The sequence below is a fragment of the Lacerta agilis genome, chromosome 1 (genome assembly GCF_009819535.1).
Source record: "Lacerta agilis isolate rLacAgi1 chromosome 1, rLacAgi1.pri, whole genome shotgun sequence".
NCBI lineage: Eukaryota > Metazoa > Chordata > Lepidosauria > Squamata > Lacertidae > Lacerta > Lacerta agilis.
In genome coordinates, this window is record NC_046312.1 from 21574235 (window position 1) to 21600165 (window position 25931).

Consider the following 25931-nt stretch of genomic DNA (forward strand, 5'->3'; position numbering starts at 1 on the left):
CTAAAAACATGACCGCTCAGTCACTTGCACAATCCGGAAGTGCCCCTCTCCTGTTTCCCACCCAGCACCAAAGCCTTGGCACCCTGAAACGACGTCTTCTGTGTCCCCTGACCCCCCGATGCTGTGCTGGCGCCAGAAGCTGCAACTCCCCCTCTGATTGCCTCTGGCTGGCGTTGGTGGGTCTCTGCCCAGCATCCCTGACCCTCGGCTCCTCCTCCTCTTCCGTGGGAGAGAGCTCTGGCAATGGGCTTTGAGAGGAGTCAGATGACAGCAGTGGCTGGGGCTCCCTGTACCTGAGCAAGACCTCCTCTCGGGGAGCTTCCCTACCCTGATCCTCCCCACTAGCAGGATCACTTTCCCCGCTCTCCCCGTGAGGAGTACTCCCACCCGGGCTTTCCTCACGAGTAGGACCTCCCCCCGGGCTCTCCTCACGAGGAGAAGGCAAATCCCTGACAAGTCCTTTTCTCTTGCCAGTATTTTTTTTAATGGTGAAAGTTTGTCATCCCCGTCCCCTTCCATACTGAATTTCCACTCAAAGTTGATTAGTAGTTCAGTTACTGTGTCTTTTTGCTAAATATACATTACCGTAGCATAATTGATTGACTCCATTCCAGTTTCCAGGGGACAACATATTTTGGACAAAGGCTCACTCATGGAAAGGGCTTAGCTCAGTGGTAGAGTATTTTCTTTGGAGGCACATTGTTCCAGGTTCAATCCATGGCATCTCCAGATTAGGCTGGAATTGCCCCCAATCTGAAAACCCCGGACAGACACTGCTAGTCAATGTAGACCACTGGTTCCCAAGCTAGTAACCTTTGGATGAAGATGCAGGGACAATTAATAATAATAATAATAATAATACATGGGAGACCCTTGTAAGCCTCATTGTATCCAGGTCTTCATTGCCACCTGGGTGCAATTCATGCAAGCTTATAAATCAATAACCAACTACAGACAAAAAGCCTTAGCAAATGTAGAAATGTTATTATTGCAGCAAACTGTTTTTTTCCAGGTCTGGGCCCCGTGGGTCTTTGTATCCATGTCTTAAAAGAATAATTGAAGTGTAGTACAAGAATACGGTCAGGGGAGCATTTTCTGTAAAATAAAGACTTGATATTGTGATGGTCGCTCCACACTTTGGCCCCAATCCAGGAAAGCACTTAAGCAGATCAGCTATCTTACCTGTAGCTACACAACAGCTTTTGTGCACTTAAACTCACTGGGAGGCCCAAATTATTTGGTGGGAGTGGAAATCATTTGCACATACAAGTCTATGGAGCCCTTTACATTTTGGTCCCTTTCTTTGGATGGGGGGTGGGGAACAACCTTTAAATGTTGAATGAACTTCACTTAGTGAATGGGATTCGTGTAATGACATTGCCGGTAGTAGAACTCAAGTCCAGAGTGGCAGTGTACTGTAAGTGATAGGCGCACGTCCAGAGGAAGAAACTGATACAGCTGCTTGCCTGGGAAGCCCTTTCTGTTTCTTCTTTTTGCCTGCCTCCCTCCAGTCTCCTTGGCTACCACCTTTGTAGCACTGATAGGCCAGGTATGTAGCCTTTGAAAGCCTAAGAAGTAGTTGGCTTGTTGGGCTGGAACTGAATACCTGGTGTCAGGGTTCAGCCCTGCCCAGACTTCAAACCTGAGGTCTCCTTAGAGGAGGAGCCCCCTGAGCAGATTTTCATACTTGCAGGAGGTTCTGGGAGTGAAGGTCCCAGGACCACCTTTCTGGGTTCCTGCCCAACTCTGATTCTGCCCGCCTCGTTGTCACCGAGGGCCGCAGGAACACAGAAGACAGGATACCAAGCAGGAGCTCCAGAGTTGTCACTAAACTTGCAGTGCTCTTCAACCTTGGGTGGCCAGCTGTTGTTGTAGTGTATCATCTCCCATCATCTCCAGCCAGCTTCTTCAGTGGTGGCAGAGGCAGGTGGAGTGCCCGCAGGACTGCTGCCTTAGTGGCTTCTGCCGCCTGAGGCAGTCACCTCAGTCTGCCTAATGGCTGAGCTGGCTCTGGCCTCCATTTTCTTTCCAAGTTCTCAGTCTAAGCTGCTTCACTGCTGAAGGAACAGCTCTCTTCCAAGTGCCCGTCTTTCTGACCCAGACACTTGAGTTCAGATACCCACTAGGTCAAGGACGCTCATTGGTGATCTTGAACCATTCTCCACAGACTGATTTTGTTCTGAGGATTTAGAATAGAAAATACCTCTTTGCATTCAGGACATTACAGGTTCAACCCCTGGCATCTCCAGTTAAAAGAACCTTCCAGAGCAAGGGTAGGGAATTTCTTACGCTGCAGATCTTTGAGAACTGATGCCGGTCGGACTGTATGACAGTATGATAGATGGGCAGGTGACGCATCTCCTGTAAGGCAGCTTTTATGTGTACAAATCCCTTGAAATGAGTCTGATTATTTGGAATAGATCAAGGCAGTGATATTTCATGGCGCCTTTTTCGTCATGCGGACAAACTGCAGCAAAACAGCAGTCATTTTAATCACATCTAATAGAAGCTGTGTGAAGAGTCATGGTGCTTTATTGTCAGCTGAAACAGAAAACTGTTTTGTTTTTTTAGCAAGTAGGTAGGAACACACATGCCAGTACCTTGGGGGAAAGCAACTTGTTTCACATCAGCTATGCGTTGCTGCAAAAATACATAAATTTGCACTGATTTGCATCAAGCGCAGTAAAACCATCCATTGCCTTTCATTGGTTTTATATTTATATATACTGCTAATTGTGCCAGCTTGTTCTTTGAGTTTTAAAAAGAATTCACAGTGATGAGGTTTGGGTTTTTTTTTTCTTAACAGCTACAAGAGCTATGAACTGTAAAACACATAATCTCAAAGCTGAAACATTTCTTTTAAAAAGCAAAGAAAAATTGTTCTGTGAACACAATTGAAATGTAGAGATATGCTGCCTTTTTAATGCTATGTTGCTGAGGATATGTTGTTAGAAATCATTGACCTTTTTCATTTTAATAATCGCCATAATGACTTTCTAATATTTAATGGTCATTTTTTCATCTCCTAGGGAAAAGTATGGATGAAATTAAAAAGCTGCTTCTGCTAGTTTTGGGTTGTGCTGTGCAGGTAAGTTTACTCCTAATTTAGTACTATAGTTATAATTAGTAAACCTAATAAGCTAATTACCAATGCAAGCTATTAAATATCCCAGCCATATTTGTTTTATCATTCCCTCTCTAATGTTCAGGATATATATAAAAAATAAGGTGCAGTGCATTTTCACTGCTCAATAAACAATTATATGATGTGCAGTTTTTGTTCCTATTGATAGTGTGAAAGAAAAGAAGAATTCATTGAAAGGATAAAGCAACTAGATATCGACACTCAGGCTGCAATAGTTTCTCATATTCAAGAGGTAAGATTCTCAACTCCTTTGTTCTGGTTCTCTTGTGTTCCAGTGGACTTTCCTTTAATTTCTCATTGAGTTTGTGAGTACAGGTGGCATTTGTATCCTGGCTTTCTGGCTCATGAGTGTTTTTCTTTCCCTTTCCATATTAGGGCCATAAATGGAAAATACAAAAGAAAGGTACTAAATGGGCATAAAAACAACAACTGGAGCAACTCATAAGTAATAATGCAGCAGTTGGTCTATAATAACACTATTATGTGTTAGTGTCAGAGGAGGAAAATATGTGTAGATCATCGTTCTGCAAACTGGTACCTTCCAAACATTGTCTTGCCTGCAGTTCCTATCAGCCCCAGTCAGCCCGGCTGATTTAATGACCAGTTTAAGGCGGGAGATGGGAAATTTAAAAGGGAAATGGAGAGACTTCCAAAGGTTTTTGCCATCCCTTGTGAGTCTTCCTCTCCTCCTTTTGAGATTTCAGTAAGATTGGGCTTAAAAGGGAAGGCAGAGACTTCGCTTCACATGTTGTCCAAACCCAGGATTACGCCTCTTTAACCATGACGTGTAGCCAAAGTTTATCCTATGATTCAGATGATGGTTAAGGAGAACTCTTAACCATGATTCTGAATTTGAACGACATAGTGAATCAAACTTTGGCTTAGCTGCCATGCAATGCTGTACTAAAGAACAGGGAAGGAGCAAAGTGGGTGTGAGCTCCTGTCTGGGAAGCCAGCACATAAACACAGTCCAGACAACCCATAGTTTGGCTTGCCATGATGTGCGAACCAGGTTAGCATCTCAAGAAGCTTTTGAAGCTTTTAATGATACGGTATTAATTGTTCTCTAAACTGGAATTATTCACTTTAATCCCTTGTGAACAGGAGGAGGAGGAGGAGGGTTAAGTTTCCGATTGTCACCAAACTGCTTTTCCAAAATGGTGGGATGCAGTCTTTTGTGAGGCTGTCGTCCTGCCTCTAGATAGCTAAGATTTGAAGCATTTTCTGCATTCATTGGAGTTTGCATTTGTGCAGAAGCCAACAGTTTCAATTTCAAGAAGAGTCATTTGACAAAGCAATATAAAAGGTCTCATATGCTATATAGGCAAATATGATATTAGCTAATGCAGCAATTACTATGGGAATCTGTTGGAATGTGAATATTAACTTGCAGTCCTAGACATTATTTATAGGAAATAGTCCTGTTGGACTCAATGGGACAATATCTTGGAACAATGTTTGAAGAATCAGCCTAATAGAATTGCAGATCTTACTGTGCAGCAGCTGTCTCCAACCTTGTTGCTCTCCAAATGTTTTGCACTACAGCTGTCATCAAAACCAGCCAGCATGGCCCAAAGGTCGGAGGTGATGGTTGTTTGAGTGAGGCTGCTCTTCAGGCAAATCTCATGCACAGCTTCCAAAAAAGAGACAAATCTCCTGCTTTTTTCTTTCTTTATTTCAGGTAACCCATAACCAGGAGAATGTATTTGACTTGCAGTGGCTAGAGCTCCCAGATATGGCTCCAGAAGAACTCGAGTCTCTTTCCAGAAATATGGTTTTCCATCTCAAGAGGCTGATTGATGAGAGAGATGAGTGCACAGAAGTATGGATAATATATCTTGAATTGCTTTTTATTTATGTTAAAGACAATGCAGTTTGTTTGAAGTATTGTGCTAGACCAGGCATCCCCCTCCAGATATTTTGGACTACAATTCCCATCATCCCTGACCACCGGTCCTGTTAGCTAGGGATCATGGGAGTTGTAGGCCAAAACATCTGGAAGGCCGCAGGTTGGGGGTGCCTGTGCTAGACTTTACTTTTTCTGTTAACCTTTTGCTCTTACAGTGAGGGGAAAGAAGTATTTGATCCCCTGCTAAATTTGCCCATTTGCCCCCTGACAGAGAAATGACCAGTCCATAATTTTAATGGTAGGTTTACTGTAGCAGAGATTGATGTGCATTATAATTTGGGACCTGTCTTTTTAAATTAATAAATAAAGCCTCTGTTTCTCTCAGCCATGTTCTTAATTAACAATGCAAGTTTTCCACCTGCGTGTTTCCATAACACGAAGAGCACAGCTTCCTAGTTAAAAAATGTTCCAGATGTACTGAAATCTTTGATGTTTCTGCTTGGCTCACCTTGTATCTGAAGTGTTGTACATAATATGCAGAATGAGGCAATAAAGATTTGGACTGTGCCATTTCAGACTGCAGGTGTGGGCAGGATCATAACTTTTGCATGCTTCCCCAGGTAAAATTATCCAAAGTCCAATAAACAGCTCAGGAAAGGCCTGGATTTCATCTGTGCAGTATCAGCAAGTGTCGGCTTTCTTTGCTGAGTGTATCATGCTTATTGCTTATTGCTATTGGATGTGTGAGATAAAGTAGCACATCTAGGAGAAGGGAGTTCTCTCTTTTATATGCTAGATTACTGCAGGCAGAGAGATTTTTATGTGCAGGACTATGCATAAAATAACAAAACAAAACAGCCTCCATATGCAGCCTGAAGCAATACAGAACACAATTTTACCACCTTGCTCTGTGCTCTGACTTGCTTCTTGACAACCAAGTTATTTTCATTCCCTCTCTGCACTCTTTGCTCTTGACTTAGCACCCTAAAAAGCCTTCCTCCTGGTTCTTCCCAAATACACTTGAGCCAGGCTAGATGTGATAGCAGTAGGGCCCAACTTGTAAATGTGGATCTGTCCTGATCACATCAGGGATCACAAGAGGAATGAGAGGGCTGGTTTTAAGAACAAAAGGACATGTGGGTGAGCACCCTCTCTCTCATCTTGCCTCTCCACAGTCTAGGGACTCAGCTACATTAGTAAAGAAAAATCGTTTTAAACGCGTTGTAACACCGTGACACCAGATGGCGCTGCGGAGTCCCATCTTTTTCCCATTACAGTGGTACCTCGGGTTAAGAACTTAATTCGTTCTGGAGGTCCGTTCTTAACCTGAAACTGTTCTTAACCTGAGGTACCACTTTAGCTAATGGGGCCTCCTGCCACGCTGCCACTGCCGCCGCACAATTTCTGTTCTCATCCTGAAGCAAAGTTCTTAACCTGAGGTACTATTTCTGGGTTAGCGGAGTCTGTAACCTGAAGTGTCTGTAACCCGAGGTACCACTGTATGAGGTTTACAACACTTTTTCATGAAACTTTTTTTGATGTGTCTAGATCCAGCCTAGCTCTTCCCCTCCCCCTGACACTTTTCAGTTGGGTTCAGTCCTGGTATCGGAACTCAGTGAGAGAAAAGAGTGTAGGCAGGAGATAAGCTGCAAGGTGCTGGTCAGTTCTCTTCTCCCCACCCCAATACACATACCCAATTATGATTTCAAGTGGTAAATCTGCATCTGTTGCATATCACTGTAGCTTTGAGTAAGGGATGACAAGACCCTTTCTCGTGCCCAACTTGGTCTTTTTATGTTCAAATATGGAATTTTTAGGAAGCAGTGTAAAGGCTGCTGCCCCCGTGCCGTTGTAAATGTAGCTCAATAATATTTTCCATACTGTGCTCATTAGAAGCTGTAGATCAAATATGAAGGAGTTTACACTAACATAAAGGTCTTTATAAGGAAGCATTTTATATTGTAGTAACTGAAAAGAAAAGACAGGCATCTTCAAGAAGAGAAGGGGCAGATTTCCCCAGATCTCAAAAAGAGATTGAGATTCGTTAGCCTAGGAAAAAGGCCAAGAAGCCTAAGGACGTATGACATTGTTATAGTTCTCAAATTGTATAATAAGCCATTTCAACAACCACTTCAAAAGTTTACAGAACTCTGAATGGAAAAATAATTCCATGTAGGAATTGGCAAGTACCCTGCACTCTTAAGCTCCAGCCATCAACTGCTGAGATGCGTATTTTCAAAACCCACCCTCATTTTGTGGTTGTATTTTTTTTTAATCCTTAGTTTTCAAACTGCTTTTAATGTATTTTAAATTTGTTGTAAGCTGCCCTGAGACCTTAGGGTGAAGGGTGCTTCATAAGTTAAAATGCTACTATTACTACTACTATTAACAACTACTTCTACTACTACTACATGGTCCTTGGTGGACCATGACTTCTGATCATTGTCCATTTGTCTATTTCACTGGCTCTGCACTCACTTTAGACCAGGGGTCAGCAAACTTTTTCAGCAGGGGGCCGGTCCACTGTCCCTCAGATCTTGTGGGGGGCCGGATGATATTTTGGGGGAAAAAATGAACGAATTCCTATGCCCCACAAATAACCCAGAGATGCATTTTAAATAAAAGGACACATTCTACTCGTGTAAAAACACGCTGATTCCTGGACTGTCCGTGGGCCAGATTTAGAAGACGATTGGGCCGCATCTGGCCCCCGGGCTTTAGACAATGTACAGCTTTCTACCATATGTGTGCACAGAGAAAGAGGTGTGGCAATTGCATGGGGACATAGTGGTCTGCTTTGCACATCACAATAAGCTGAGTTATGGCTTGCCGTGAATGTGTCGAACCTTTGGCTCCACTGCATACTTGATTTCTGTGCTTGTGCAACTAAAGCTTTCTGTGTCCAAATCTTCCTATAAAGTCATCGACTTTCGTAGTCTGAGATCCTTTTATGAATGGAGCCATGTGCAAACTGTATTCTTCACATTGGTTGTTTTGTTTGTTCTTTCCCAGCTCATTGTGGATCTCACTCAGGAGAGAGATTACCTGCAATCCCAACAGCCACCCAGCCCTTTAAAAACTTCCAGCCCAGCCTCTTCGCCAAACCCAGCCAGCCGCCTCTCCAATGAGGACAAACAGCATCTGTCTGTGGAGCTGGCAGACACAAAGGCTAAACTAAGGAGGATCAGGCAGGAGCTGTAAGTACTGACACTAAGCCCCTGGAGCTGCTGGAGTACTATTGGCCTCTTCGTGTCCTTCGATAACACAGAACTGCATGCACAGTGTGTAGCATTTAGCTTCAGTGTATTGATCAGTACTGGTGCGTCCTACATTTAGCTGTGCTTACAGAACAGGGCGCTCAGTCTCCCCTGCTGCCTTCCTGAAGAAAACAATTTGGGGTTCATTTGTTTTACACACACACACACACACCTGCTTTTGCACACTTGCTCATGCAACCCACTACATTTTCTTACCTTCGCACTGTCTGCATCCTTAAAAATGTATGCACCAGGGTTTCCCAAACTTGGATTTCCAGCTGCTTTTGGACTACAACTCTCATATTCCCTCCCCTGCTGTGAGTGCCTACAAGTCCTGTCCCTGCCTCTCACCACCTGGCCCAGGGCGGGGCCTGACAGGCCTCATAAGGACGGTTGCTGCTGCCGCTGCCCAGGAAAACTCAGAACAGCACAGAGTTCTTTTTAAAATGTTTTTAAAATTTCTTTTTTACCTTTTAAACTTCTTTTTGGTGTGGGGGTGGGATGGATGTTTAGTCGGGTTTGGGAATTTGTTTAATTTTGGTATGTTTGTAATTTTTACTGTTTTTGGTTTTTGTTGTTTTATTGTGTTGTTTTGTTGTTTGGTTTTTATATAGGTTTTATTTTGTTTTTAAGGGGAGGGGTCAGGGCTGCCTGGGAGTTTGTCCCAGCCAACAAAATGGCTGGGCAGGTTCCACGGGGGGGGGGGGGTTGCACTGGGACAACCGATCTCAGTGATCACAGGTATGAGTTAGCACATAACTACTCATGTGCTAACAAAGATGCATGTCTTTATTCATGGTCCTGCTGTTTCCCTGTGTGCAGTTTTAGCAGGACCAGCCCAATTCGTTTTGCTGGCTGGGGCAAAGGGCGATTTGGCATCCCACACCCACTTCAGTTCACTTATGGAATCTGGCAACACTGGCTGCTGAGCCCTGTTTTGACACTAGCAATGGGACAGCAGCCTCAACTGCACTTGAAGGCAGCTGGTTAGCTTGGGTTGGAGGGGCATACATACCAGGCTATGTGCAACACGCAGCTCTTTCCTCCCCTCCCCTTGGCATCTGCAGCCTGAGCCAGCTGCTCCACTCTGCCTAATGGTAGAGCTGGCACTGAGTTCTTTAAAAAAAAAAAAGCACCATGAAGATATAACACCAGATAGCCTTATTTTGCTTTGCCTCTTTTTCTGTTTTTACTTACCCCTTTCTATTCATCATTGTTACTGTTGCTTCTCTTTATTTTTTGATGTATACATTTGTTGTTGTTGTTGGTTGGTAATGGATGGCAGCGGAAAATTTAATGACTTTTTTAAAAACTGTAGTTTGAAACTGCTTTTTAGTGGTATGTGGTGCATGCTAAATTTGGTAAATTTAAGAGAACTTGAATCGTACCACATTTCTCATCTAGGCCCAGATATGTGTCTTGCTAGGATATTCACAGTGCATTAATGGTTCTTGGGACTAATGTGGCAAGATCTTAACCAACTTTTATGAACTCTTCAGGGAAGAAAAATCGGAGCAACTTGTTGACACTAGACATGAAGTAGATCAGCTAGTCCTGGAACTGCAGAAAATAAAGCAAGAGGTAAGGAAATCTACAGCATTACGCAGAAGAGCTATTCAGTTCAGAGGTGGGGAACCTTTTTTTTTCAGCCAAAGAGCAGCATTCCTTTGTGAGAGCCTCATGCCTGTGGTGGGTGGGACCAGAGGCAAAAGTGGGTGGAGCAATGGAATGTGGCTACATTCCAGCCATACAAATCCGAATCCCCGCGAAGGGCGGGGGGATGTGAGCTCCCGTTGCTCTGTCTCAGCTCCTGCCAACCTAGCAGTTCAAAAGCATAAAAAAACAAACAAACAAAAAAAGCATACCAGTGCGAGTAGATAAATAGGTACCTCTGCAACAGAAAGGTAAACTGTGTTTCCGTGCGCTCTGGTTCCCATCACGGTGTTCCGTTGCTCCAGAAGCGGTTTATTCACGCTGGCCACATGACCCGGAATGCTGTCTGTGGACAAAAGCCGCCTCCCTTGACGAGCAAGATGAGCACCGCACCCCATAGTCCAGGACTTAACTGTCCAGGGGTCTTTTACCTTACCTATCCCAACCCCCTGCGATGCAAGAATCTCACTTAAGCATCCATGACTGATGACCATTCCACCCCTGCTTAAAAACCTCAAATGAAGGAAGGAGAATCCACAGTCTTCCAAGGGAGTCTGTACCACTGTTGAGCAACTGTTACCGAAATGCCGCTCTTAAATTCTTTTGGCCTATTTCTATTAAGTATGCAAGCATTCATGTTGCTCGGAACTTAAGCAGATAGTTTTACCTGAAGCATAGAATACCAAAAGTTAACTGTCAGAGGATGTGGTGGACAAAGCAGTTGCTTAAATGACTGAAAAGGAATGAAACAGATTCATAGAGGAGAAGTCTGTTAGTGACTCTTAGTCATGTTAGCTACATAGAAACTCCATGTTCAGAGCCGTATGCTTAAGATTTCCCGTTGCTGTGGAACGGTGGCGGCAGAGCAATATGAACTTTGTGATACTGATCTATTATTTTTATGTTGTGTTTTTGGGATATCACTTATATGTTTTTTAAATATCAAGCAACCTAGAAATTCTTTAAAATAAAAAATGAAATAAACAGGAAGTATGGTTTTTTTTCAGGGGTGGCGCCCATCCGTTGCAATGCCCTCCCACTTTTTTATGGCTTTGGCATTTTCTTATGGTGGTTTAGTGCATTTCATGGAGTTCTTTTCATTATATGTATATTTTAGTGTTGGAAGCCATTTTTTTAGGGGAAGTGGACATGGGGGACGGGGACGGGACAGGTTTCTACATAAGCAAATAAAATGAGTGTCCATCTTTTAAAGTGTTTTAAAACTTTGCCGTGCTAGATTTTTTCCCTTTTTCTGGTTTTTGTTTTAACTCAGAACATTAACCTCATGGCAGATGCCCGCTCTACTCGGGCCTATAGAGATGAACTGGATTCCTTAAGAGAAAAAGCAAACAGAGTGGAGAGGCTTGAAATGGAGCTGGTCCGGTGTAAAGAGAAACTGCACGATGTGGATTTCTATAAAGCACGGATGGAGGTGAGTCAGGTTTTTAACCAGGAGTTTATGTATTTAGATATATTTTTAAAATGTACCACTTAATATAATAAACGATGTCAAAAATATGTAATGAAGGTGCATTCTGTTTCCCACAATGGTCAGTCAGGTGCCTACAGGAAGCCCACAAGCAGGTCCAGTGCGCAATGCCTACTCCTGCTCACTATCCCCAACAACTGGTATGCCTCTCCTTCAACCCCAGTATGTACCTCACCCTTGAAATGGCCCCAAGGAAAACATGGCGGCAAATAGCATTAGAGAGGAGTGAGTCCTCTGCCAGCTTGCGGCTCAAACTACATCCCCAGTTGCTGCCTCTTCTGCTCCACAACAAGTTCCGACAAGCAGGAAGAACTGAGGGGACAAGATGGCGGAGTCATCGCTCTAGCCATCGCTTCAGCCCAGGGTTGCCTCCTATTAAAGCTGCAGAAATCTTAAATCTCCCTTGTCTCCATATGAGTGCCTATACCAACCCGACAGCAGAGGACATTTACGTTTGTGTTTTCACTGGTAATAGTTGGAATTGTGAGGCATTAGTGTTGAGCCTGTCAGAATTCAAGGGAGCTTCTCTCACCTGTAGAAAATTCTGTGACCCTCACTCCTCTTCATAAAATTGAATGCTGAAGGAGCTTGTTTGTCTCAAAACAGTGCTATGCTTCAGCCCATGAGCGCTGCTTTTGCCATCCATGGTTGCTTCATTTTGAGAAAGTAACTGAGTGCTGTTTTAATTTGACAAGCCTTCCAGGAAACAGCAAGGTGCATGTGGTCTGTAGGCCGCCCTGCTGTGTAATCCCAATGCAGTGTGTGTTATTAATGCACAGAAGAGCAGTGTTAGTGCATTTCCTCTTGAGGAGGAGATTCCAGCCCGTCATAAATATGCCGTGACATTCCTCTGCATTGAGTACCATGCTGCTCCTGGAGACTGGATTCTTTCAGAAGCTAGGGGATCTCTGCTTGAGTCCCCTGCTGCAAACACCAGTCAAGATTCCCCAGAAGAAAATGAGAAGTGAGTGGAATAAAAATGAATACCAGTATGCAGTTTTTAAAAATGCACACAGAGAGTGGTGTTTTAATACTAAACTAGTATTCACACACACACACACACACACACACACACCACTTCCCAAGCTATGAAGTCATCTGCGCAGTTGTTTTAGTTCGTTACCAAAGAAATTTTGATTAATGGCTTTTTTGTTAATTAAAGTAGAGAATAAATCTTTAGGCAGGCATTGTTTGTCTTTTATTGCTTACCTAACACAAATATGATTTGCAGCTAAGTGCCCTTTGAGGTCAGTGCCACAGGGTACATTTTCCAGGCTCTGACTTGCAGCTTTATAGTTTTGTGGAGTAATTATTTCAATTAAAATGTTGCTTGTAGGCATAGCTTGAACAATGGTTTCACTATGTGAATGATGCACGCCACCTAAAGCAGAATTTCATCTGATTCTGACAATCTGCGACTGAGTCAGTTTTAAAGCTGGCTTGTTGCAACCAACTGTAGTTAGGATTAAGCACAGTTTAGGGTTCATATTAACTTTTGACATGATAAACCATGGTGCATCATGTCAAGAGTAAGGCACATCAAACCTCAGGTTCGTGCCCTCACCTTCCTTTTTTACCATACTGGAAGGGGAGGGGGAGGGCATGAGCCCGAGACTTGCTGTGACTCTTTCTTGACACAGTAAAGCATGATTTATTACCATGATGTCCAAGCTGACCTATTGATTTGACAAACCAACCGTTAAACCTTCTACACATTCCCTGATTCTTTTCAGAACTAATTAAGGATTAGATATGTGCTGTTCTTTCAAGTGCTTTCACCTGTTTAATACTACCGGTATGTAAAACAAGTATCAGACTGCAGCTCTGTGTGCACTTACTTGGGAGTAAGGCCCATTGAACTTTTTTCCAAGTTGGTGTGTTTAGGATTAGGCTGCAAATACAGAGCTAAATATTGCACTACAGCATCATGTAAACTTAGGCTGACCTGCCTCCTTGTTGCAAAGTTCCCTTAAAAGAGGTTCTAAACACATGTTGACCTTGCAAAGACGAGTCTGGGGGGAAGCAGAGGATTTCTGTAATACATTTGGGCAGGGAAAACAACCTGTGGGCCTCTTGTCCCTTCCCCACAGCAAAGCCTCTCCTCCTAAGGGTACCAAGCTATTGCATATGGCTGTTGTATAGCATATATTTTGGTGCTAAGTCATGGTAGTTGTTTTGTCTTCATCTTTCTCATGAAAATGAGATGGAAGGATTTTAATATTGGTTCATTCTTTTGAAGGATGCCAGTTAACTTTAGCATTTCATTTGTTATCTAGTTAATGGCTTTTAACATATGGATTTTGCTGATCTGAGTAAATTTCCTGCTCTGCAAGTTATTTCTCTCTTTCTACAATTTCCATATCAAAAGTGGCCTGGTCTTGTGATTCTCGAAAGTCAAACTTCTGCTAGAAAAACAAAAGTCTTTTAATTCAAGAATGATGTTGCAGCACACGAAGATTAAATTGCAGTATATTAAAATTACCTGCCATTTGAAATCTTAATGAAACCATCCTTTACTTTGTGAATTTGCCATTTTCAGGAGCTTAGAGAAGACAACATCATATTAATGGAAACAAAGACAATGCTGGAAGAGCAGCTGATGATAGCAAGAGCTCGTGGTGATAAACTGCATGAAGCTGAAAAGGAAAACTTGCAGCTGAAATCCAAGCTTCATGACATAGAACTGGTATGGTGTCGTGCAGGGGCGTCGTAGGGGGGGGCGGGCGTAACATTTTGGCGCGTGGGGGTGACTTGCGGCGGCCCCTCCCATCACTCCCACGCGCCGCCGCTCCCTCCGTCACCCCGGGAGCAGCAGCGCTACACAGACGGGGTGCTCGCTCGGCCGAGCGAGCACCCCGTTCCTGCAGCGCTGCTCCTCCCGGGGTGACCGGTGGTGCGTGGGGAGTGGTGGGAGGGGCCGCCGCAAGTCACCCCCACGCACCGCCGCTCGCTCCGTCACCGTGGGAGCAGCAGCGGCGCACAGTGTGTGCGGTGCTGCTGCTCCCGGGGCGACGGAATGAACGGCGGCACGTGGGGTGACAAGCGGCGGCCCCTCCCACCACTCCCACGCGCCGCCGCTCGTCATCCCGGGAGCAGCAGCGCTGTGAGCACCCCGTTCCTGCAGCGCTGTTCCTCCCTGGGTGACCGGTGGGGAGTGGTGGGAGGGGCCGTCGCAAGTCACCCCCACGCACCGCCGCTCGCTCCGTCACCGTGGGAGCAGCAGCGGCGCACAGTGTGTGCGGTGCTGCTGCTCCCGGGGCGACGGAATGAACGGCGGCACGTGGGGTGACAAGCGGCGGCCCCTCCCACCACTCCCACGCGCCGCCGCTCGTCACCCCGGGAGCAGCAGCGCTGCGAGCACCCCGTTCCTGCAGCGCTGTTCCTCCCTGGGTGACCGGTGGGGAGTGGTGGGACGGGCCATCGCAAGTCACCCCCACGCACCGCCGCTCGCTCCGTCACCGTGGGAGCAGCAGCGGCGCACAGTGTGTGCGGTGCTGCTGCTCCCGGGGCGACGGAATGAACAGCGGCACGTGGGGTGACAAGCGGCGGCCCCTCCCATCACTCCGCCGCGCCGCCGCGCCGCTCCCTGCCCGCTGTGCTCAGGGAGCGGAGCCCGGGGCGAAAGGACAGGGGCAGGCCCGCTGGCCCAACCCCTCTCCTTTCCCCGGGACGGCTCCGCTCACGGAGCGCAGCGGGAGAGGGGCGGGCCAACTGGCCCGCGCGGAGGCGTTGTTCCGTGCGCATGCGTCATGACGTCATGCGCACGGAGCGACGCCCCGCCCCCATGGGTGCCACTGGGGTTGCCGCCCCCAGCAGCCCAGTGGCTAGCGACGCCCCTGGTGTCGTGTTCTTAATTATCAATGGGATTTTTTTTAAAAAAAACGAATTATTATTATTTTTGAGTGAGATAATACACATCTTTCCTCCAGAATGAAATGCCCAGTGTTTCAGCCTGAGGGCCAAATATTCTCCCACCAGTGATATCAAGGTCATGCTGGGGGTTCTCCCTGTGAGCAGTTTGGCTGGAGAGACTATAGCTCCCCACATGCAGCAGGATGAAAAAATTGTCCATCATTGTCTTTAGTACATAGCACCCTTTGTTAGGTATAAATGTTCCGTCTCTAAGCTCGATTATCGTTATGTCTTTCTATGTCGCCCCTTCTCCACTAGGACAGGGATACGGACAAGAAGAGGATTGAGGAGCTGCTGGAAGAGAATATGGTGCTGGAAATTGCACAGAAGCAAAGCATGAACGAATCTGCACACCTGGGCAGGGAACTAGAGCAGCTGTCAAAGAGCACAGATCTCTCTGATAGTAAGTGACATGGGGTGGTTTGGCACATTGTCGCCTGTCCATTTTTTTTTCTGGTTTAGATACACATAATGAGGGAGGCTTCCCCAGTAGGTGCTTCTCTATTTGTATCTAGGTCCTCTCTCATACTTCTTTTCCTTTTCAATATTTTTTTTTTTAAAAAAAACAAGGCCATCTCTGGCATCGGCCAAGGTGAAGCAGCTTCCCCCAGGTGGCAAATTTTGGGCTTCCGTAAAGACTAGCAAATTGGCAATTAAGGTGCTTATTATCTTTTACCAGCTTGGGTGAGGCACTATTTGATTCTTCTGCCTTTGAGCACCAAAACTTATCAGGCCACGCCTGCTTGAAAGGGCGACCAGAAGCACACCTTACAGTGTCTTGCCAGTTTTTCAGCACTTTACAGTAACACATCTTGCTGCTGGCAGAAGCAGTGTCTATTTAATTAATAACTTTCTGAATGATGGATCTTCTTGGAAGGTGGCCTAATAGAAATGCCTCTGGTTCCGTAGGTAGCCTGATGCAAACATCTGTGCATGATTTATAAAGCATTTAATTTCAGATGCTTAAAATATAATATTAAATGGGGGAATCTGCTCTTTTATACCCAAACTTTCTCACTAGCTTTCTCTGCTGCTAGTGATCCAGTGGGCTGATGCTGTTGAAATATATTATTCCTCTAATATATTTTTAAGTCAAACACATTGTCATCAATATCCTTAAAAACAAATAAATCCTAGCAAGATACATATTACTATTTACTATGATTTGTTATAAAGGATACTGGTGATCATGTATATCTCTATGCGGAATTATTGACTCACTATTTATAATCATTATTTGCCTTTAAAATTCCATTTATGAATCACAATCCAATAAAGTATCTCAAAGGAATTTCACAGTAATAACATCCACAATCATTTTGTCTCAAATGTTGGGGAATTTCACAGCAGAAGAATCGCCTCAGGTGGGGGCACACCCTCCCAATGGCTCATGACCTCCTTAGTCAATTGTTATTTCACAAAATATATTAGAGGAATAATTATCTTCCTTTAAATCAATTCCATTTAAATTACATCTTCTGTTCTCATGGGATCAGTTGGTTATAGTAATCAATTAAAAAGCTGTTTTTATGAATGAAAAGAAGAAAGAATTTTGCATGATGTTTTAGAATAAAAGGGCATATAACTCTCAGAAGTGATAGAGCTCATCTTTTGAGGAGAAGGTGCTTCTCCTTTCCCCTCTTGTTTTTTAAAGAGATGAGTATTGATCCAAGTCAGGTGATAACACATGGGGATAATCCTGGATATGGATGCAGGTGTACAAATGTGCTACAGTCTTGTATTCTGAATGTTGTATTTCAACAGCAAGGAAGTCTTTTGTCTTTGAACTGAACGAATGTGCATCAAGTCGCATCTTGAAGCTCGAAAAGGATAACCAGAGTCTGCAAAATATTATCCAAGAGCTCAGGGATGCATCGGTAACCTCTGAAGAGAGTAGCCTTAAATTTGTGGAGCTACAGAATGAGAATCAGCAGCTTGGCCAGAAGGTAATTAACAAAACATTAATTGAGCATACCAGGGGATTGGTATTGATCCATTCTCTCATAGCAAAATTATTCATTTTCCCTGCTAGGAAACCCAGTACAGTACTAGTGTGAGCAAGGAAAGATCCTTGTCTGGGACCTTGAAGAGCAGCTGCCAGTCATAGAGAAGACATTACCAGACAAGGTGGATTAGTAGTCTTGACTTGGTTTAAGGGAGTTTCATTTATGTTCGTATGAGTAGCACAAAACTCTCCTCTAGATAGATGTACAGTATTTAAGACGTTATGGGGGCGGATGATGAATCCTTGATAGTGTCTGGCTGGTAGCTTGACAATTTAACTTTTGTTACCGGTAATTCACTTAAGCCTTCACTATATGTCAGAGTTACAAACAAACCATGGGTATCGAGCCAAATTGCTTTAATTTTTCAACCCCAGTGTCTTCGAGAAGAAGCAAGCAGATTAAACAGATATTTCTATTTCAGTTCTGGTCCCCCTGGTAGAAGAGTCTTGTGCACAGCAGTTATTGCCACAACAGATTTATATTCCAGCCTTTAATAAAACATCCCCTGGGGGGCTACTTCTAGATGTTAAATGATCTTCTCTACATACTGGGCAGGGCTCCTTTATCTAGACATTTCCTGTAATAGTGGCTGATACACATTTGTAATCTGCCAACCCTTTGCCAATTTCTTTTATATAACTGAGGGCTTCCCCTAGGCATCTGTGTGGCTGTTTTGCAAACAAGATGCTGGATAAGCCACTGGCCTGATCCATCTATCTGGCTGTTCTTATGTTAGTGCAAGTCCATTGGAGACACCCAGAGTGCTGTTCCGATGGAGTGTAGAGATTTTGTATAAAACATAAAATCATCTGAGGTTGACTCATCAGCTCCATTCAAACTTCACACTGAACTGTGGTTTAGTAGTTCGATATGAACAAGGCTTACGCTCATACACTCTGCGTGGCCATGCGAAGACCAGAAGCTTCCTTTTCCATTTTTAACTGCAGTTTAGCATTAGCATCTATTCTATCTGCAAGCCGCCTTCAGTCCCTGTCTGGAGAAAAGACAGGATATAAAATAAATATAACAACCAACAACAATAACAATGTCCAAACCTAGAAAAGCTGTGGTTAATCATAAGGATGGTTTACTAAAACAAGCCTAATTCAAACCATGATTTATGAAATTTGCTTGTTTCGGTAACTTATAATTGTGACCAGCAGTGGTTTAGGCATAATGCTAAACCAGGCTTCCTCAAACTCGGCCCTCCAGATGTTTTGAGAATACAATTCCCATCATCCCTGACCTCTGGTCCTGCTAGCTAGGGATCATGGGAGTTGTAGGCCAAAAACATCTGGAGGGCCGAGGTTGAGGAAGCCTGTGCTAAACTCTGGTTAATTGATACAAAAGGAAAAGATTCTGCTCTCCTTGCTGAGCCAAGGGAGGTGAGACCACATGAGCCAACAGCTCCTCCATGTAACCACATTAAGTCCAAACACAGCCATTAGCAGGGAAAAGGGGGAAATGCTTTCATTGCTCTTAATGTTCTTGCTAGCCGTAGAGATTACCTAAATTAGCCAGAAGCTTGGCCAACCATACCAGATGGCAGCAGCTGTTTTCAGTGCTTAACATTTTGCATCCACAAACCTAATGTGTTGAGATATTCCAGGACCTGGTCAGGCTGTAGTGAATATAAAAATAGTCCATTTGTAAGGCTGAGTAGTTATTATGCCAAACCAAGCAGGTGGTGTTTGATATGTTGATGCTGGAGTGAGCTGGTAATGCTGGATTGGCAATTGGCTGGATTAGAATCAGAAAAATGCACACGGGGGGGGGGTCCTATCTATCTCTCCCCATCCCAGTTGATTTTAATTTTACATTAATTAATTGGGGAGGATGGGGAGCATTAGTAAGGATGCATTTTAATTAAAACATTAACAGCAGAATTGTATAAAATGAATGAGAGCTTACTCTTTTAAAGCCCTTTGAGCAGGGGTTCCCAGTCTGTGGTCTTGTGGTCTGTGAGCTTCATTCAAGTGGTCTCCAGCATGCCTGTGAAATTGTGACTGAAGATAGGCAAGGGCACACCTATCTCGTTAAATATTTGTATTGATTTTTAATTGTCTTTTTACTGCTTGTTTTATTGCATTTTATTGTTTTGCAATTTGCATTCTATGGAATTACAGTTGCTACAACAGGCAAGACATCATTGTGTGGTCCACCAAGATCTTCAACAAGTGCCTATGGCAGGGGGTGGGGGAGTTTAGGGAACCCCTTACCTCACAGTTTGATAGAACATTCTATCACAGAAGCCCTTATTTTCTTATGCCAATACCATTGCAACATTGACTGAACTTCTTCTGCTACATTAGCAGCGTGGGGATGAGCTGGACCGTCCGAGCTCCCACATAGCTGCCTTAATATGACAAAAGGGGAGCTACAGTTGTGCCTTCTAGATTGTGTCCAGAGTAGAGGTGTAAAATTTCTGGAAATTTTGAAACCATGGGAGGGTAAACATGTTTTGTTTTGCTTTTAAATCAGACTAATCTTTGGAGCTGTTGCTGTCGTGGAATTATAAAAACTGAAGGTTTGCCGTGATTGAAACAAGCTTCTCTACCCTTTCACAAGCAAAGGAAGCACTTCTTCCTTCTGTCGTGAGAATGGCAGAAATGCATCTTGCTTGTGTTTGAGAGTTTCCATCTCAGTTTTTTTTTGGGGGGGGGCGGTGAGGACTTGCCTGTCCTCAGTGTAACTGTAAAGGAATTGTAATCATCTGACACTGTATATAGTCTTACATAACAGTCTTCCTGTTACACAGCTTTTAGGTAACATTTTGAGGGAGTAACAACAACAACAACAACAACAACAACAATTTATTATTCATACCCCGTCCATCTGGCTGGGTTTCCCTGGCCACTCTGGGCGTCTCCCAACAGAATATTAAAAACACGATGAAATATCAAACATTAAAAACTTCGCTAAACAGGGCTGCCTTCAGATGTCTTCTAAAAGTCAGATAGTTGTTTATTTCCTTGACATCTGATGGGAGAGCGTTCCACAGGGCGGGTGCCACTACCGAGAAGGCCCTCTGCTTGGTTCCTTGTAACCTCACTTCTCACAGTGAGGGAACCACCAGAAGGCCCTCAGAGCTGGACCTCAGTATCCGGGCAGAACAATGAGGGTGGAGATGCTCCTTCAGGTATACAGGGCCGAGGCCATTTAGGGCTTTAAAGGTCATCACCAACACTTTTAATTGTGCTCAGAAACATACTGGGAGCCAATGTAGGTCTTTCATCTTGTTTTGAACATTTCATTCACCATTCTGAAAGAAAATATTCCATAATGTAATATATATATATATATATATATATATATATATATATATATATATATATATATATATATATATATATATATCAAGGGGGGAGGGGAAAGGCTTTGGAGAAAAACTTGATTTTTTTCTGGGTCTCCACATCTCCACACCAGAGCACTGAATGGGAAACTCTGCTAAGGCAATGACACATTTGAGGCCTACCCTTCTGCAAGCATTCCTGAGAACTTGTGATACAGTTCAAAGAGCTGCAATTTTTCAATAAGGGCAGACCCGAGAATCCTGGTGCACACAAAATGGGTCTTTTTGTCCATTGTCCATTGGATAATCCTGGTTTCAGTATATAACATGTTGTAACTTGGCTGATAGGGCTGAAAACATCTAGTTTGGGGCATGACAGACACTTAAAGGTTAAAACAATTTCAGTTTCCAGCACTGGAGTTCTACTGCAAACTGAAGTGTGACATCCAGCAACCTTGCAGAAGTAAAAGGTTGTGTTGTTTATATATACAGAGATAGAGACCCAGTTTGTCGAAACTTGTTGCTTTGAAAAAAGTACCGTTGAATGGACAAAAGTGCAAGTATTTACATCCTCACAATGTCTTTGCATGTGAACAATGTTTGTTCAGGCTCGCATACGATATATTGTGATAATTTTCTCCCATGCAGATTGAAAAGCTGCAGAACCAGATTGAAAGGGAGAAGCAAAGTAATCAAGACTTGGAAGCTTTAAGTGAGGACCTGCTAAAGGAGAAGGAAGAGCTTCAGGGCAAGATGGAGACCTTGAAAGCTGACAAAGAGAGACAGGTGCTTGCAGATGTAACCCAGAGGCATGTTTGCTTGGTTGGCTGGTTGGTTATTTAGAAAGACTTATTGGCCCACAAATATAAAAAGGCACCAAAACTTCTTCCTGCCAGGAAATTAGGGCAGGATCAAAGTACGAAGCATTTCAACTTATCCATCACAGTCCACATGGGTGTCTCCACACCTTCAGGTAACCTTGACGTGCCAGTTTAGAGTGAGTGTCAAGAGGAAGTAACTCAATTTTCATACTGCCAGAAGCAAAATTGAGTTGCATAAGCAGATGTGTATGGATCAAATTTATAAAAATGCTGAAAGAATTGCATCACCTTTGCTGCTGTTTTGAATAGCTTCAAGAATTCATTGAAACAACGGAAACTGCCTTATACCTTATACTGATCGATCTAACTAACTCAGTTTTGCCTACCCTGACTCCCATAACAGTCCACAGGAACTCTATTGCAAAGTGACAAAACCAAAATCATAGATATACCTAAGTAAACAATTCCTATTGTGCTTGCTTAGTCACACCGCCTGTTTGAGTAGCGTAAACATTTGGGCAGAATAAGGAGTAAACACAACTCAGTTCAAGGTGGTGTGGAAATTACCACAGAAAACCAAAACACTCTGCTTCCCCAAGGTTGGTTGGGATACCCCAAACAGATATCTCAGGCCATCTCCTCCACAATTTTAATGCTGCATTGGGAATGTCTTGACACTGCCATGATCTGGCACCCAGGGACCTCATAGCACCTCCAGCCAAACCTTTGGCCTACAGTACTCGTCACAGAGGTGCTAACTGCTTGCTAGCAGGGCAGTGTGTCCATAGTGCTATGAGATTTATTTTTATTTACTTATTTATTTATTGAATTTATATACCGCCCTATACCCCAAGGTCTGGGCAGTTGAGATGACACAAAACAAAGCACAAAGATTATTGAACCAGGTGCACAGTATTCATACTCACGTACTTCTTGAAATAATGCAACTTCATCATGTATCTCACCTGTTTGGTCCAGGTTGTGTTTCTTGAAAGGTGAATTCCCAAGGGCTTGTTTGCAGCTTCCTGGTACTGAATACATGGGAAGGTACCATTACGTTCATGTCCTTCTCGTGGACTTCCCTTAGACATCTCATTGGCCACTGGGGGAGCAGAATGCCAGACTAGTTGAGCTTTGGGTTGGATGCAGCAGGGCTTTTTGTGTGTGCCTAACACACCATCTTGTTTTGTTTCTGAATGTAGATAAAAGACCTAGAAAAGGAAACGGACCATCTCAATCAAGTGGTTTTGTCTCTGAGGCAGAGGTCTCAGGTCAGTAGTGAGGCCAGGGTGAAAGATGTTGAAGTGGAAAACAAAGTACTCCATGAAACGGTTACAGAGACCACTAGCAAGCTCAGCAAGCTGGAGTTTGAGAAGAAGCAATTGCAGAAGGACTTTGAGCAGGTTAAAGAAAAGGTGGAAAGAGTAGAGGAAATGGACAAGGAGCTTCATCGACTAGAGAGGGAGAATGAGCAGCTCACAAAGAAAGTTGCTGCCATGAAGATCACTACGGGGAAAGTAGAGGTTCTTGAGGAACAAAATGGGAACTTGGAAGTGGAGAACAGGAAGCTGAAAAAATCCCTAGACACCTTGCACAATGTTTCTGTCCGGCTAGAAAGCCTAGAAAAGGACAACAAGGAGCTAGATGAAGAGAACCTGGAACTCAGGAGAATGGTAGAGACAATGAAGTTTGCCAGCGCAAAAATGGCCCAGATAGAAGCAGAAAATAAAGAGCTGGAAAGAGAGAAAGAAGAGCTAAGGAAAAACGTAGAGATGTTAAAGATTCTGATCAAGAAATCGGAACGGCTGGAGCTGAGTTACCAGAGTGTGAACGCCGAGAACCAAAGACTCCAGCAGATTATAGAGAACAGCAGCAAGAAAATCCAACAATTGGAGAAGGAACTGGAAGGCACTGAAAGTGAGAACCAAACCCTCCAGAAAAATTTAGAGGAGCTGAAGATCTCAAATAAGCGGTTGGAGTGGCTGGAGAAGGAGAAGAAACTGTTGGAGCAAGAAGTTTCCCAGCTGGATAAAGACAAGAAAATACTGGAAAAGGAGACAAAAAGACTTTGGCAGCAGGTAGAGCTGAAAGATGCTAATTTGGACGAGAACACTGCAGAACTGGCAGCATTGGAGAAGGAAAATAGAACACTAGAAAGAGAACTGGCTAGGTCCAGAGACTTGTCTCATAAGATGAAAGAATTTGAAAAGGACAATAAAGAATTCCTAAAGCAACTTGCCATTGACAAGAGAACACTAGCTACATTGAGAGAGGTGAGCACATGTAACATTAATGTCTTTGTCCGAAGTGTGCATTTTAGCATGTAGCATATATAGAACATTTTATATATAACATATATCCAATGAAACTGGGGGAATTAGGGGGACACTATGTGGCCATTTGGAGCATAACATCTTGTCATGGCCCAGAGAGGGGGCTGAATTCTCATTACCATTTCTGTTGACCTTAGGCTTGTTGGATCCACTTTTTAATTTTTTTTTGCTAGAACCGTGAGGTCTGCCAACCAGAGCCAGGTAGAAAAGGCATTAGACAACACAAAATAATTAAAGAACACTGTGACCCCTAGAAACTTGTTATCTGCAGCTGAGCTGAGCTTATAGCCGTTTCCCTCCCCCAGTGTCTTCTTTGGTTAGCTTTCTTCATTGCAGCAGCCTAATGTAAATGAACAAAGTTCATTTGTTGTTGTTCATTTTTGAACTAATGGAAGTTCAGATTCCAATCTAGCTTCTCCTCACCCCCGCTATAGGTGATGTTCTCTGTGATCCACAATCCAGATGTTGTAGAGTTATTAGTATATCACTGCCTAGTGCCGACCTGATTTCTGAATCACAGAAGAGAGGGTCATATTTCACAGGCAGGTTGTGATTTCAAGAACACAGAACATCGAAGTCGTAAATCCTCAGCAAAGGTTTCTTCACAAATTAAGGCCTGGTCCACACAATTAAAATAGGCTGGTTCCAGAGTGACTTTGCTCAAACACCTGCTAGGATATTAAGCCAAGTTAAACATGAGCATTTGGCTTGTACACAGTGCCTCTTTGATTCCTCTTGTACTATGGCCCACAATTGAACTGGGAAGTTCCCAGTTATCCTTATCTGTTTGTTTCATCCAAACTGACAAATTTTAGAACAAGCCAAGATACCAAACCATACTTCAGAGTTCTTATTATATCAACTTTTTCTGAAGCTGGTATCCATAGTTTGCCGGTTCAGGCTGTAAATGGGAAACTATGGTTAATTAAGGACTATTTGTTTTAACTGGGGTTTATCACAAAGGTGCCCTATGTGTTCCAAATGCAGCTCTTCATCCAGTGCAAATTTTTATCTTGAGAAGTACTGTACAGTAGATAACATAGTTTTTCTTCCCAATAGTGACAACTGTGCAAGAAAAAGTCTTCTGTGAAGTGTCCCAGAGGGCTTCCAAAATCTAATATTGTTGTAAAGAAAAGCAATTATGTTGTTGCTTTCATTGTTAGGCTGCTAATTAAGTTGGTCCTTATTTGCAGGATTTGGTTCTTGAGAAGTTGAAGAGCCAGAGATTGTCTAGTGAGATGGACAAGTTGGACCAGGAACTGGAGAAGATTGGATTAAATAAGGAGCTGCTCCTAGAGACTGATAATGGCAACAATGACAAGTGAGAAGATCACCTTTTTGTTTTGGAAGGATTTCTGGCACATTTTGCCGTCATTTCCCCTCATTACATTTCCCAGGTTCTTTGTACTCTTTTCAAAAGTTTGTGGGATTTCCCTGGTGCTCCTATTTGTTTCTTCTAAAGGAACTACATTACTTGTTTCTAAAAGAAGCTTATATAGGTAGATGAAAGTCCCCTATCAGTCCTAGAGTTGCTGTGAGGTTGACTTTCTCTTCAAAACAAGGCTGTCAACAGAGGTGCCAGCTGCACAGATGTAGGGACATCTTGCAAGCCATAGTGAATTAAATATGAAGTTTTAGCTTCACTGAGTTTTAGTGAGATCGGGGGTTTACTTAAATATTGCAATTTTGCCAAGTAATGGTTCTGCTTTCCATATCGCTTGCTATTTAAATTATTATCAGGAAGATGTGGATACATGACATCTGCAAAAAAATATCTGTCATGTAGTAGAATGGCATGAGCACAAGGATTTCCCTTTATTTTGCTCTCCCTGCTGGACAGTCTCTTCCAACTGCACTGTTCACCATAGGTGGCAGTACTACTGTATGTTTAACCCAGTGTGGGGCCAAAGTAGGTCTCCTCGTGTGGCCCACCAGACCATTTGGGCCAAGTCATGCACACCTGCCCAACATGCATATCACATCAAGTACCATTGTGACTGGCCCAAAAGGGATTTTCTCTGTGCTTTGCTGATTGTCAGGACTTTCAGAGTGCTGTGTACAAGGGCTTCACAAGTCGCAACTATAAGCTTGCACAGCACTTGGGAAGGGCTCACAAACAGAGATGCACACGGGGTTGTAAGCCCCAGTGATCAGCTGATCACCAGGACTTGCAA

The 25931-nt window shown here is 43.6% G+C and overlaps 1 protein-coding gene across 1 annotated transcript in view; it reads left to right on the forward strand.

The window, feature by feature from the left end:
* CCDC88C (coiled-coil domain containing 88C) overlaps positions 1-25931 on the forward strand; it is a 91312-nt gene that overhangs the window by 39944 nt on the left and 25437 nt on the right. Inside the window, exons 5-16 of the mRNA XM_033141125.1 lie at positions 3030-3088; positions 3294-3377; positions 4827-4967; positions 8007-8191; positions 9751-9832; positions 11178-11336; positions 13933-14079; positions 15564-15708; positions 17070-17251; positions 21252-21389; positions 22627-23697; positions 24951-25078. Of these exons, the coding sequence (XP_032997016.1) occupies positions 3030-3088; positions 3294-3377; positions 4827-4967; positions 8007-8191; positions 9751-9832; positions 11178-11336; positions 13933-14079; positions 15564-15708; positions 17070-17251; positions 21252-21389; positions 22627-23697; positions 24951-25078 (2521 nt within the window). The remainder of the gene's footprint in view (positions 1-3029; positions 3089-3293; positions 3378-4826; positions 4968-8006; positions 8192-9750; positions 9833-11177; positions 11337-13932; positions 14080-15563; positions 15709-17069; positions 17252-21251; positions 21390-22626; positions 23698-24950; positions 25079-25931) is intronic.